At 44.7% G+C, this 15,000-nt stretch overlaps 1 protein-coding gene across 3 annotated transcripts in view; it reads right to left on the minus strand.

Annotated features, from left to right (window-relative positions):
• Nucleotides 1-15,000, minus strand: part of LOC147025930 (N-acetyl-beta-glucosaminyl-glycoprotein 4-beta-N-acetylgalactosaminyltransferase 1-like) — a 133,525-nt gene that overhangs the window by 53,516 nt on the left and 65,009 nt on the right. For all 3 annotated transcript variants that reach the window (XR_015058056.1, XM_085880842.1, XM_085880843.1), the window contains exons 6-13: nt 13,795-13,895; nt 12,023-12,090; nt 11,460-11,538; nt 11,116-11,182; nt 7,972-8,100; nt 7,331-7,440; nt 6,977-7,077; nt 6,477-6,577 (exon numbers count right to left, since the gene is read on the minus strand). Coding sequence is in view for 2 of the 3 variants with exons in the window: in XM_085880842.1 (XP_085736968.1) it covers nt 6,477-6,577; nt 6,977-7,077; nt 7,331-7,440; nt 7,972-8,100; nt 11,116-11,182; nt 11,460-11,538; nt 12,023-12,090; nt 13,795-13,895 (756 nt within the window). In the remaining variant the exon portion in view is untranslated. The remainder of the gene's footprint in view (nt 1-6,476; nt 6,578-6,976; nt 7,078-7,330; nt 7,441-7,971; nt 8,101-11,115; nt 11,183-11,459; nt 11,539-12,022; nt 12,091-13,794; nt 13,896-15,000) is intronic.

The raw sequence follows: 15,000 nt of genomic DNA on the forward strand, positions 1-15,000 counted from the left end.
TAAAAGATAGCCAAACAGCGTAGGGCCACCCTGAGGCCACCGCAGAAACTCTGCAGCCGCCGCACGTTTCTATCAATTCAGAGGGCGTACGGCCGCCGTATCCTCGCCATATAGCAAATGTGACTTAGGCCTTACCCAGGAAGTACCTTAAGATCCAGAAAGTGAGGTGGCCTGGGATCACCTGATGAAGGATATAATTAAATAATGCCATTAATTATCTTCAAAAGGGGTGTTTTAATGAACCTAAACATCCAATTTTCACTCTTGCACTTCCTTGGAGTTTTCTTTGTATGCATGCAAAGTTTTAGGCCACTAGGTTTTATGGTTTTGGAGTTATGGAGGAGACATACACACTGACACACACACACACACACACACACACACACACACACACACACACACACACACACACACACACACACACACACACACACACACACACACACACACACACACACACACACACACACCCTTTCATCAGTATAGCTACTACGACGACTACGATGATGATGATAGAATCAAGTGAACGTCTCCGAAGAGGTCGCAGGTGAGGGTGTTGATGAGTCGTGCACTGAAGGGGATGCAGGTGAGGGCACTGAAGTGGACGCAGGTGAGGATGCTTAGGAGTTATGCAACGGAGGGGATGCAGTGAGGGTGTTGAAGGGGACACAGGTGAGGGTGCTGATGGTGTTGAGTTGAAGGGGCTGGAGCAAAAAAAAAAAAAAAAAAAGGGCAATCGACAGCTGTTTTGCTGAGTGCTGCAGGTTTCTGTGGAGCTCCTTGTATGGGAACAAAACATCATCCAAACCCCTCTTGAAACAGAGGAACTGCTCCATCACTGGGTTGGCATCTTGCAACCTGTCAACGAGTGCCCTCATATCCTACATCACCTTAGCCAGGAACTTGATGGTCAGGTTGGGCCTCACCACCTCTTCCTCCTCTTCACTGCCTTCCTCCTCCACCTTGATGATGGCCTCCAACTCCTCCTCAGTCAGCTCCTCCCCATGTGAGGTGATGAGCTCATCCAATTCCTCAGGTTCCATATCATCAAAGCCTTCCCTTCCCCTCTCCCTTGCCAACCAGGGAATTATCCGCCTCTCTGATGTCGGGAAAACCTCAAAAGTTGTTGACCGCCTGTGGCCACAGGTTTTGCCAGCAAGCGTTGATGGTGGAGGCTTTCACTTCATCCAGCAAGTTTTTGATGGCACTGATTCAGTGTGCTATGTTGAATTCCAACATTTCCCAATGATAAGTTCAGGGTCAGACTACATAGCATCAAAGATGTCGAAATTACCCCTTGGTCGAGTGGTTGGATCAGGGAGGTGGTGTTGGGTGGCAGGAAGATGACCTCAATAATGGGATGGGCCACCTTCAGTACCTCGGGGTGGCTAGGAGCATTGCCATCCAGCAGGGGGCCCTTGAAGGAGAGGTTCTTTACTGCCAGGTACCTCTCCACTTGAGGGACAAAACAGCTGTGGAACCAATCCACGAAGATGGCAGCTGTTACCCACACCTTTCTGTTGGCCCTCCAAAATACGGGCAGTGTGTGCTAATTTTTGCTTTTGAGGGGATGTTCATTTAGGGAATGGTACAACACCATTGGATTGATCACACAGTCCCCTTTGGTGTTGGCGCAGAGGAGAAGAGATACCCAGTCTTTTGCAGCCTTGAACCCTGATGATGTCCTCTATCGCTTCGAGATGAGAGTTCTCGTGGGCATTTTTTTCCAGAACAGGCCGGTCTCATCTGCATTGAAGACTTGCTCTGGTACATTCCCCTTCTTCTCGATGAGCTGTGCGAGTCGAGCTGGGAAAGTGTCAGCTACCTCGTGGTTCACTGATGCACGCTTACCTGTGAGCTTCACATTGTGGAGACTGTACCGCTTCTTGAAGCAGGAAAACCATCCCATGATAGCTCAGAAGGGACTGGGGCCACTCGCACCTGCATCACTCAGCACATCACTCGTACCTGCATTACTTGTGTTTGCAGTCCCACCCACGCCAAACAGATGATCGTACATTTGCTTTGGCTTTTCACGAATCAGAGGTCTAGTTAAAGGCCAGTTTTTCTGGGCATTGTCCTCCAACCACACATTCAATGCCGTCTCCATTGTTTCTATGTGAACGCCCCTGACCTGGGTAATCACTTTGGTGTTGGCTACTGCACGAGCAGTAACGTAACGGACAGTCAACACGTTCAGGCCATAATGCGTGTCTACAGAGGCTGCACTCTCACCTCTTGAGAGCCAGTCCAGTAGCTCCACTTTCTGGCTCAGGCTCATGACTTTTTTTCTGCCTTTACGGAGCAGACGGATCTCCTGCACAAATTTTGCGCCAGGAGCCATGATTGAACAATGAGCGCAAAACGTCCACAAGCGTGAGGAATCACAGCAGGTCAAGGCAGCAGAACAAGAAGAAAGAATGAGACCCAGGACATATTGTACATAAGCAGCCATGCAGGGGGTTGTGGGTAGATGTCGGAGGGTTGGGTCGTGTGACCATTGTTTGTGAAGGATGGTGGCCCGGGGGCACTACCGGATTTAGGGGTGGCCAGGTGGGGCCAGAGCCCCGGGGCCCCCCACATTTAGGGGCCGCCCACAATTTCGATGATTTTGATGACATCTCTTGCCCAGAGGGTTTTTAGAAGTTAGAAGATTTTTAGTCGAAGTTCGTAGTATGATTAATGACAGCGCGTCGTTTGTTATTTTCTTTTATTAGTCCATCTCTATCTCTTACTCTTGCAGCAACAGCATTTTTGTGATTTGATTTTTGAATGAGCTCAGAGATAAGTCACCAGCCAGATCAATAACAATCCGTCCATCTTGTCATATTGTCAGATTTAATTGTAATTTGTGAACATATATGCCAAATCATTCCTGATCAGGATCTGCCAAATCCAGAGCTATACAAGTTCAGTTGTTGATGAAAAAGCAGTTGTAATTAAGTTGTTGATTAATCTCCAAATTTGGGGGCCCCCCACAATCATTGTGCCCACGCCCCCCCACATGGTAAATCCAGCCCTGCCCGGGGGGCAGGGGGTTATGCGTGTGTTGATCTGCTTTACGTGTGCGGCTGGTGGGAGATGGTTTAAGTGTGGCTGGTGGGAGATGGATTACGTGCGGCTGGTGGGAGATGGATTACGTGCGGCTGGTGGGAGATGGATTATGTGTGGCTGGTGGGAGATGGTTTAAGTGTGGCTGGAGGGAGATGGATTATGTGCAGCTGGTGGGAGATGGTTTGTGTGTGGCTGGTGGGAGATGTTTTATGTGTGGCTAGTGGGAGATGGATTATGTGTGGCTAGTGGGAGATGGTTTGTGTGTGGCTGGTGGGAGATGTTTTATGTGTGGCTAGTGGGAGATGGATTATGTGTGGCTAGTGGGAGATGGTTTATGCGCGGCTGGTGGGAGATGGTTTATGTGTGGCTGGTGGGAGATGGTTTATGCGTGGCTGGTGGGAGATGGTTTATATGTGGCGGTTGGGAGATGGTTTATGTGTGGCTGATGGGAGATGGATTATGTGTGGCTGATGGGAGATGGTTTATGTGTGGCTGGTGGGAGATGGTTTATGTGTGGCTGGTGGGAGATGGTTTATGTGTGGCTGATGGGAGATGGTTTATGTGTGGCTGGTGGGAGATGGTTTATGTGTGGCTGGTGGGAGATGGTTTAAGTGTGGCGGTTGGGAGATGGTTTATGTGTGGCGGTTGGGAGATGGTTTATGTGTGGCGGTTGGGAGATGGTTTATGTGTGGCGGTTGGGAGATGGTTTATGCGTGGCGGTTGGGAGATGGTTTATGCGTGGCGGTTGGGAGATGGTTTATGCGTGGCGGTTGGGAGATGGTTTATGCGTGGCGGTTGGGAGATGGTTTATGCGTGGCGGTTGGGAGATGGTTTATGCGCGGCTGGTGGGAGATGGTTTATGCGTGGCGGTTGGGAGATGCTTTATGCGTGGCTGGTGGGAGATGGGTTATGCACAGCTGGTCAGAGATGGTTTATGTGTGGCTGGTGGGAGATCGATTATGCACAGCTGGTGGGAGATGGTTTATGTGTGGCTGGTGGGAGATGGTTAATGTGTGGCTGGTGGGAGATGGTTTATGCACAGGTGGTGGGAGATGGTTTATGTGTGGCTGGTGGGAGATGGTTAATGTGTGGCTGGTGGGAGATGGTTTATGCACAGCTGGTCAGAGATGGTTTATGTGTGGCTGGTGGGAGATGGTTTATGTGCGGCTGGTGGGAGATGGTTTATGCGTGGCGGTTGGGAGATGGTTTATGCGTGGCGGTTGGGAGATGCTTTATGCGCGGCTGGTGGGAGATGGTTTATGCGTGGCTGGTGGGAGATGCTTTATGTGTGGCTGGTGGGAGATGGTTTATGCACAGCTGGTCAGAGATGGTTTATGTGTGGCTGGTGGGAGATCGATTATGCACAGCTGGTGGGAGATGGTTTATGTGTGGCTGGTGGGAGATGGTTAATGTGTGGCTGGTGGGAGATGGATGATGCGTGGCTGGTGGGAGATGGTTAATGTGTGGCTGGTGGGAGATGGATTATGTGCAGCTGGTGGGAGATGATTTAAGCGTGGCTGGAGGGGGTTTATGTGTGCGTAGAGCTGCTTTTGTGTGGCTTGTGGTACATGGTTTATGTGCCCCCAAAATCCATGAATATCTGAAGCACAGGGGGTGCAAAAGTAGAAGCAGGTAACATTTTCTCAACCGAAAATATGCAGGGTCTAAGGATGTCGCATCCACAAATGTCAGGGTTTCACGGTATTTAAAATGAGGTTGTGGAAGTGATCAGACAAATAATTTATCAAGTATAACTGGGGACACTGAATTATTTAAAGCAGAAAACCCAAGTAAATTGTCACTGCCTTTGATGTTGCGATCAACAGACGTTGGAGTCAATCTTATAATAACTATGAACTGAACCATACAGGCTACACATGGCTCAGCTGCATTCCCATCAAGGGAGGGGTGTAGTGTACTAATGTAATCTTTTGTGAGACATAGAAAGCAGTCAGGGGAAACCCCAGCTGGAAGCAAATCTAGAGGATCAAAAAAGGAAGGTCTTTCAGCATTTGTACTTGCATACACATTTGTGAAATGCTACTGACAATGGAGAAGGCAAGGGAAGTCAGAAAGTCCTTCAAAATTTCCTGAAAGGAAACCAAAGCAAATTGTAGAGATTTCCTAAAAAAAAACAGTTGGCTATCTCAGATATAGGACTTGAAAGACCCCTGAAAAGCCATCGTCCTGAAACAATTCCCACTCAGGTAATGAACCATCAGCGGAGTAGGTTTGTTGCAGATGTATGATTACAAATTTGGTACACTCGACGAGATGTTTAATTTGCACTTTATGAAGAGAGGTGCGTCCACCATTAATACCAAGATGAGCAATATAGATTTTTTTTTTTTTTATACAGCTTACAAAAGAAAAAAGGTCACTAAAAAGGACTACATCAATCATGATCTCTGAGTATCTTTCTGAGCATGTCTCAGAAATTCCCTTAACTGATGACTTTGAGAGTCTGTCATATTATATCGATCAGTTCCAGAAATCCAGAGAGAGAGAATGAGAGAGAGAATGAGAGAGAATGAATGAGAGAGAATGAATGAGAGAGAGAATGAATGAGAGAGAGAATGAATGAGAATGAGAGAGAGAATGGAGAGAGAGAGAGAGAGAGAGAGAGAGAGAGAGAGAGAGAGAGAGAGAGAGAGAGAGAGAGAGAGAGAGAGAGAGAGAGAGAGAGAGAGAGAGAGAGAGAGAGAGAGAGAAAGAGAGAGAAAGAGAGAGAAAGAGAGAGAAAGAGAGAGAAAGAGAGAGAAAGAGAGAGAAAGAGAGAGAAAGAGAGAGAAAGAGAGAGAAAGAGAGAGAAAGAGAGAGAAAGAGAAAGAGAAAAAGAGAGAAAGAGAGAGAAAGAGAGAGAAAGAGAGAGAGAATGAGAGAGAGAGAGAGAGAGAGAGAGAGAGAGAGAGAGAGAGAGAGAGAGAGAGAGAGAGAGAGAGAGAGAGAGAGAGAGAGAGAGAGAGAGAGAATGAGAGAGAGAATGAATGAGAGAGAGAATGAATGAGAGAGAGAATGAATGAGAGAGAGAATGAATGAGAGAGAGAATGAATGAGAGAGAGAATGAATGAGAGAGAGAATGAATGAGAGAGAGAATGAATGAGAGAGAGAATGAATGAGAGAGAGAATGGAGAGAGAGAGAGAGAGAGAGAGAGAGAGAGAGAGAGAGAGAGAGAGAGAGAGAGAGAGAGAGAGAGAGAGAGAGAGAGAGAGAGAGAGAGAGAGAGAGAGAGAGAGAGAGAGAGAGAGAGAGAGAGAGAGAGAAAGAAAAAGAGAAGAGAAGAGAAAGGTGCAAAAGCGAAGTTAAGGGTGAACAACTGACGCTTTTCACGTACATCTGGTTACACAGTCGGGAAGCACACCTATGCAATGAATATCAGGAGAAAGAAAAGAAGAAGAAAAAAAAACACTGCACACAGTACCTCCAGGGAAGAAGCGCTCCTCACTCTGCACTGAATCCCCAGCAGCACCACGAGCCGTTGGAAGAGGAATGTCCATCTTCATGTAACGTCGAAATCCAAATCTGCTTTTCAGGATAATAAAGCACAAGTCTCTCATACACAGCGGCACCATCAGCTATAAAACCAAATAAATGAGTGGTAAAACTATTCACTTTGTCATGTAGGGAAAATGTCAGTGCCACTTCCATGTAAATATGTGAACCCTGTAAGTTCTTCCGTTTATCCGTCGAACCTCAATTTGATCAAAATTAATCAAGACATTTTCAAAGTACAAGATAGAATCAGCTATAGGCTTTGCACAAAAAACTCCTGCAAAACCATGTGGGATCACATGGGAAACATGGCAGACAGGATAAACTAGATAAAATGCAGCTCAACATCTGCTTCCTTGACACTTAGACCTGCATGCATAAACCCAGCCCATACCCATCACCCGTTGCCTTTGTAGGATGTTCTACCACCTTTCCAAGTAGTAGATGTTCTCTCTGTAAAAGCACTTGTTCTCAGCCTCCATGTGGGTAAGACGGGTAAAATCATTTGGGTAAACATAAGACAGGTGGATCTATGGAAGGGATTATGTGGTGGAAACAAACATGTGGACAGAATTAATAATAATAATAATAATAATAATAATAATAATAATAATAATAATAACAGGCTGGACTCATTGGATACAAAACGCAATGTAGAGCGATACACCATAAAAGGAAGAAAACAATACATATAAAAGAAGAAGGTTTGTGCATTGAGGAAGAGACAAAAGTCGAAGGAATGAGTAAGAGAGAAGTAAGATTGTGGATTGTGAACGAACTTACAAACTGCAGACCCTGGTAACGCTCCAGCATATATCCACGCAGTATATAAGATGGATTATAATCACATGCAGGAAGAACTCCTTCCAGGTCACCGTCAGGCACCATCGGGGCTGCAAGGCAACAATCGTGTCTAAAGTTCATATTTGTATTCCATTTCAAATTTAAACAAGAAAAAGAGCAATCAGACATGAGGATGGGCCAGGCATCTGCCTGGGGGATGACCAGATGGAGACCTCTGGAGTACCGGCGGAAAGTGGACGCAGCGACTCGCTGCTCCGGCGCATGCTCCCATACAGAACCTGACATATGTGACACTCAGTAAGTAGTCAAATTTGTCGAAACAACAAATTTCGATGAAAGTGGCCAGGTTCTTTACCCCAGAACAACCGTTTACATATTTGGAGACTTGCTGCGGATATGGGTATGACCCAGAGCGAGATTCAGTCCCTGCCACCTGAAAATGTGTCAGCTTTAATCAAGGGAGAAATAATAATCCTTCACAAATCCTCTTTTGGAGAGCTAAAGTAAAATAATTTTTGATTTTCCCATTGCTTCAATGTTAATTTGATGTGCCTGAGAACCCCCCCTCTCCCATTTTCCTCCTACTGGCAGTGATGTGGATGATGCAATGCAATATGTACTGAGGAAGAAATCATCTCTGGGATCTGGATGAAGCATCTCGGCTGAATGAGTTTCTTGCGATGTACGTGAAACAACAGCAGCAGACACAGGGATGTATGCAGCTTCATTCATCTTCTTTCGTGAATCGTCTGCGCACACACAAGTTTCAAAAGACTATCAAATTCCCAACATATTTCAACAGAAACCAAAGATACGAGAAATAGCCCAAGAGCCCACAAAGGTTTATTTGTGTTTTGTTCGCCAAAAGGTCTGAGAGTTGTTTATTGAGTGAAAATATCTGTAGAATTCGAATATGCTGGTCTCATAAAAATCCACTTGGACAGTTTTCCACAAATCGCGTTTTTATAGGGGTACCCTATAATTTCCCATGAACGCATTTTGTTTCGTAAACGTTCTGAACAAACTTTATAAGTAATTAATTTTGACTCAAGCCCAACAGCTACACCCAAAAATGAGATATCATGCTAAAGCTTATCGTTGGCCGGATTCTGTGAACTATTCTGTTTCTCAATTTGACTTCAAAAAGGTTGGATTAGCCTGATTTCAATGATTAACCCCAATTTTACTTACCGACACATTTTATTGGGTGGTCGCTAGACTAACCTTATTTTCAGGTTTCAGTCTGTCTGTATGTCTGTATATCTGTCTGTTTGTTTGTATGTAATGGACAGCTCTGGAGGCCAGTAATTTCTCCTGCAGGAGTGGTGATATCGTACTTCCCTTGCCTTCATGTCGAGATTTCCTAGCTTTGCAAGCATCACGTTATCTTGCGCAAGTTCAGCTGAATTTTTTTATGCTTTCCTCACCCATGTCAGTCATACAGGTCCCCAACACTTCCCACTTGCCTTTCCCAAGTGACATGATGATGGAATTGCAGAACAGGCACTTTTTCTCAAAGATGCCTGTAGAACTTGTCTCTGTGTGTTCTACTTCAGAACGCAGTACGTGTGATCGTGATGGGCCAGCTGAATCTTGTTCCACATTTGCATTTGCAATCAGTGCGGTGAAATCTTTGCAGCACTGTTTGTGATAACCAGTTGTCTGGTCATATTCAGCAGGAAGGCTTATTCTGAAATACTTTGAGTCTTTTACTGTGGAATGTCTCTTTTCATGAACATAATTCACTTTCTGCAATGTATTGTCGTCGAAAGGTTTGACTTCTTTGGTAGTTTTACTGTGAATATGGAGAATGCATGTATATTTTGATGTCATTTTGTTTGCTATTGGTGAACCTGAAAGAAAAAAAAAATGCTATTCTACCACCACCAACGACATTCATTATACAGGGAATACGCGTGCTATACATAAACATCGTAGTCGGGTCAACAGAAGATAGAATATTATACATGCATCTGTTATAGTTAGAGTATGTCACATTTGTGCAACAAAAAATGAAACTGACGTCCGACATTTCACTGAAAATAGAGTATACCAAATAACCAATTACCTGGGTAATGGGTATACTACTCAGACAAGAACTTTTCCACTTGCAAAGAACATTGAGGTAGTATATACACTATATCAATATAAAACATAATATTTTACAATGAGTCACTTTGCTTGAGAATTGTGTAAATCTCGAAAACTGCGATATTTTACAAGTAACCCCATGTATACTCTTTTTTTTTTCATTACTCTGCAAAATATAAACCGTTTTGCGTGATTGTTTTTTGCATAGGAAAGGGGAATGATAGTTCTTCAAAATAGTACTTTTTGTTTTGTAAATAATCCTCTTGAAAACTTCAGGATTGGAAAAAAATACACAAAAAATATAAGTTGATAAAACGCGCCGGTAAGTAAAATTGGGGTTAATCATTGAAATCAGGCTAATCCAACTTTTTTGAAGTCGATTTGAGAAACAGAATAGTTCGTAGAATCCGGCCAACAATAAGCTTTAGCATGATATCTCATTTTTGGGTATAGCTATTGGGCTTGAGTCGAAAATAATTACTTATAAAGTTTGTTCGGAACGTTTACGAAACGAAATGCGTTCACGGGAAATTATAGGGTACCCATATAAAAACGCGATTTGTGGAAAACTGTCCAAGTGGATTTTTATCATACCAGCATATTCGATTTCTACAGACATTTTCACTCTGGAAACAACTCTCAGACCTTTTGGCAAACAAAACACAAATAAACCTTTGTGGGCTCTTGGGATAAAAGGGCAGCAAGGTTAAAAACGAGCCGGATTGGATTTTTTCCAACTGAAGTGAAGAATCATTCTTCGACATGCAGTACGAATGTTAAAAATGTCCACAGACATGTGTAAGGTGCACAAGCACTGCTATTACTCATGGAGCTCAGTACACTACGAGTTGGTATCGAAAGGAGTAGATCAGACTCCAGTATGGTAAAAGTAAAAAGAAAAATACACCCGTGCAGGAGCGACGGTCATCTCTGCGAGAAACAAGGTCAGCTGCTATGCAATGACACCATTCACTAAGTTTTACCATGCCCAGTAGAGAATATATAGCCTCCTGAAGGTAGCGCAGTTTTTGCAAACTTTGAAGTCACGTGACGCGAAATTCGAAAATCCGTCCCGACCAAATTTAGATATTGTCCCATACATTCATATGCCACAATCAAATTCAAGATCGCTTGAGAAATGTAGGAGGAGATAGATTTTGAAAATCGTCATTTTCGCATTTTTTGCCAACTTTGAAGTCACATGACACAAAAACGAAAGCGAATATCGAAAATCCGGCCTGACGAAATTTAGATATTGTCCCATAGATTCATATGCTACAATCAAATTCAAGATCGCTTGAGAAATGGCGGAGGAGATAGAATTTGAAAATCGTCATTTTCGCAACTTCAAAGGCCTCGTGACCTTGACCTTGACCTTCGGTGACCTTGAAAGTCATACCATCGTGTACGTCTCATCGACCTCTATCAGGATCACTAATGACCAGATCTCCCGCTTCAACTTCATTGTGAACGGACGGACGGATGGACGGACGGACGGACGGATCGAAGGACATCGACACCCATATTATTAGGTCATGCTTGAAGAGATGACCTAAAAAGGTAAATGCGCCACAAGTCTGCGCTATACTGTCAGATGGATGGCAAAGTGATTTAAAGTATAAAACGTCAAGCCATGACCTTCTAGTGTGTACACCAAAAAGTGAAGGACAAACCTGTGTACAAAGAGATGTGTTCAGAACTGATCACAGAAAAGGGCAGGCCTGCGTGGTTCGGTCTCCACTGTGGAAGGCACATCGAAGTTTGCACATTATGGACTTCAAGCAGTAAAAGTAAGTTAGCAAGGTATGAAGAAGAAGAAGAAAGAGGAAGAAGAAAGAGGAAAAAGAAAGAAGAAGGAGAAGAAGTTCTTGCAAGTCCCATATCAGAAAGCATTTGCATACACATGTAGGAATGTGCTCAGGTTCACGAGGCATATGCTTGTCGACCAAAATAAACAGAACATGGATGTGAACACACACGCAGGCAAGTACATACTTGCATAGCTGACAGTCCTTACCGCCACTTCTACATGATCCATTCCTATGGCATTCTGCTTGTGCAGAACCTCAAAATAGTAGCGCTTGGAAGAAAGCAATCTGCATGCAGGAAATAAAAGTAAACAAATAAATTTCGGTTTTATTCAACAAACACCAAAGAAGTCCAAGGAGTAAGAATATTTGGTTTACAGGGTATGCTCATGAAAATACAGACAGTAGAAAAGATCATCGGAGTTGTCGAGGCAACTCTAATCACAACTTTCTAATGCTATTAAGGTTAGCTCAGGAACCATTGGGCTAAAGCATCACTGTCATCATAACTATGGAACTTTTCGGGGCAAGACCATGGACTGGCAGATTTAAGCGCTACTCCTGGACGAGACAGCCACCACCAGGCAACTACGGGACCGGTGGGTTACATTGCGTGCATCCAAATTTTAAAAGAGACTAAATAAAGGAAAAAGGGATGTGGATATTAAAACAAGCGAGGTAAATCTAGTGTTGAATGCTTTAAAATATAAGTGGATGGTGATAATAAGTTTCATGAAAGGAAGTGAAAAGTTGATCGATTCAAATTATTTACCCAATTGAACTTGATATCTGGTCACGAAACTTGGTGTACTCGCCAGGCGCAGTCCATTCCTTTCCTGTCTATATGCATCACAATGTAGAGAGAGGAGAGAATAGGGAAAAAGAAAGATGCGAGATATGGATGGTTTGAAATAACAGGAACCAAATGACAAGTATGACAATGATGGGTACTGTAAAGCAGGAAACCCAGTGCAAAGTACATGAGCTGCGTCACTCTCAAACAGCCAAAGCTACAACTCTAATCTGGTCTTTGTATACTTGTCCTTTCATTGCTGTTTATTCCTTTCTCGAAGAGTTATGACAAGTACAGCAAACAAAAGTTCATTAAAAACGATCCTCATATGCCAACCTACACTGTATATCCTGCTGCACAGAGCCAACACAGCCTGCTGCACCTACTCAGTGCAGCCACGCTTCCCGCTGCTCCCACCCTTGGCAGCCACACCACACACCATGCAGCCCTTATCCCTGCCTTGCACATCACATGCCCCCACCCTGCGGATATACACATGCCACTGCCCTTACCCCTGCCCCACGCATCCCATTGGGCCCACCCCCGATGGAGCCACGCATCCCGCTGCACCAACCTTGTGCAGCCGTGTTTCCCTCTGCCCCTACCTCATGCAGTTGTGCTTCCCACTGTCCATGCCCCGCATAGCCACACGTCCTCCTTCACATATCATGTGCAGCTGCACACCCCACAGAACATACCCCGCATACCGATACACTTAACCGCACAACCTGCTCTACCTAACATACACAGCTGCATGTCCCACTGCCCATAACACGCACATCCCACTACCCCTTCCAGCAAAGCCGCGAGTCCCACTGCTCCCCTCACACACCCTCGCAGTGCCAATCCTCACATCCTACTGCCCCTAACCCACACAACCACGTGTCCCGTTGCCCCCATCCAGTGACCTGAATCTACTATCTTCCAAAATAATTGAGCTCCCATCTCCACAAGTCATGATATTGGTTCTGCTTGAGAATACTTTCGCAGAAGTCTACCCTCTCCGATGCAGCACCCCAGCTTCACATTCATATCTTTTGGATTCTGTGTTATCTAAAGCTGTCAAAATTATTGCAATAGTCCGTAATGAGGCGGAAGTTCAAGGTCTGCTGCTTTCACATCGCAGGCAGGTTGGTGGTGCGTTTCATTTTTTAACCGAATCTTCTCCAATATTATTCTCTCTGCTCTCTCTCAGCGCTCTGCTCCTCCCTATGTACTCCAGAATTCACACATTCTTCCAGTAACTCCTCCTTGTTAAACTTCCAAAATCCAGGATGTCTGCAAACCTCAACTCTTTATTCCCATCTCTGGAGCCACCTTCCAGTGGCTGTTCGATCACACTCTTCCCTCCAGGATTTCAAGCGAACAGTGCACTGCCATTTCTTGTCCTCCCCAAATTCTGACCAGTAACTTTATTACCCCCTTTAACCTTTCCATAACCAACCATCTTACAAGCTAGTTTCAGTTTCCTCCCCTCCTCCCTTTCCTCTTATATTGCTTGTTCGCTCCCTTAATGGTTTTCCCACCATCAGATCTTCCATAAGCCTTGCTCCTATAAAAAAATAAAAATAAAAAGGTCAACTTTACACTTTTTAAAATCCCAATCTCAGTTTAGAAAAACAAATCTAGAGGCAGGTGCTTTGTTTGAGCGGTTCGTTTCGACATTCTGGAACATGTGGTTAAACTTTGTACACTCGAAGCTCCTGTACACCATGTGCACTGCACATTTCTCACAGTCAAACCCCACAGACCTTGCCCACAAAGGCCACGAGGTGAAGGTTTTCAGGGTGTTCGTCCGTGCTGAGCCAGAATTCTGAATTATCGTCAGAAGCAATGGCAAAGTGGAAATGGTCTGCAGGAGGGACAAACACCAGGGGTCAGCAATTTGTCAGAATAGCAAGGAACTTTGAGGCAGGAGGAAGCCATTCAGCCCACCATGCCTGCCCTATAACAGCACGAGATTGAATAAATCCATCAAGCTAAATAATTCCATTGGGGGTGGGGCAGGGATGGGGATTAGAAAACGTGTGGCCCACTCAGGGACACCACCAGGGTGTAAATAATTAATTGAAAATGTTTTCTTTGTTTGTTTGGAAAGGGGGGAGGGGGGTTGGTGGGGAGAGTGGGCAAAGACAGTTTTAAGGTGAGGAATGCTCAAACAGCAATCACACTATCTTTTGATCAGATGCTTTCACAGACATCACAATCACGACAGATGTACGCAATTCTCGATCCATACTCAAGGAGGACGTGGAGATTGGGACCATACTCTGTGCAGAGCGTTGGTGCTGCTTAAGCAGTTTCCTTGGCTATTGGGCACAATCCTGGACGGGTCGCCACTCCGACACAGGATACCAGCATGCTGGCACTCATTTTGCCGACCTCAGGAGGATGACAGGCCGAGTTAACCCCACCTGGTATTAGTTCAACAGCCGAGTGGGATTTGAACTCAGGACCCTTGGATCCAAATCCCACCACCCAAACCATGAAGCCAACACCGGGAATAATCCATACTCAAGCTACCTACATATCCTGCCAAGATCCCTGTGCTCCTCCATCTCCAATACTTTCGGGTACCTATCCACTGTTTCTACTGCTACTCCTTATCCAGGGAGACCATTCCACACATTAACTACTCTCCGACTGAAAGACACTTCCTTAACTACCATCTTAACTCTCCGGCTATGTCCCCTGGTCATATCATTGTCTATTCTGCTGAAAAACTCTTCTGTCCTAATTTTGTCAATATGATTCATCATCTTAAACATTTCAAACATATCCCCTCATAATCGCCTCCTTTCTAATGTACAGTCCCATCTCCTTCAGCCACACCTCATAGCTTAGTCTAGCGAGACCAGGAATGAAACCAGTCACTTTGGGCTGAACCCTCTCTGTAGTTGTCATTGTTCAGATGTGGTGACCAAAACTGCACAGAAAATTCCACATGAGGCATCACC

Source organism: Eptatretus burgeri, chromosome 5 (genome assembly GCF_056783735.1).
Source record: "Eptatretus burgeri isolate ZD-2024b chromosome 5, Ebu_testis_v1, whole genome shotgun sequence".
Classification (NCBI taxonomy): Eukaryota; Metazoa; Chordata; class Myxini; order Myxiniformes; family Myxinidae; genus Eptatretus; species Eptatretus burgeri.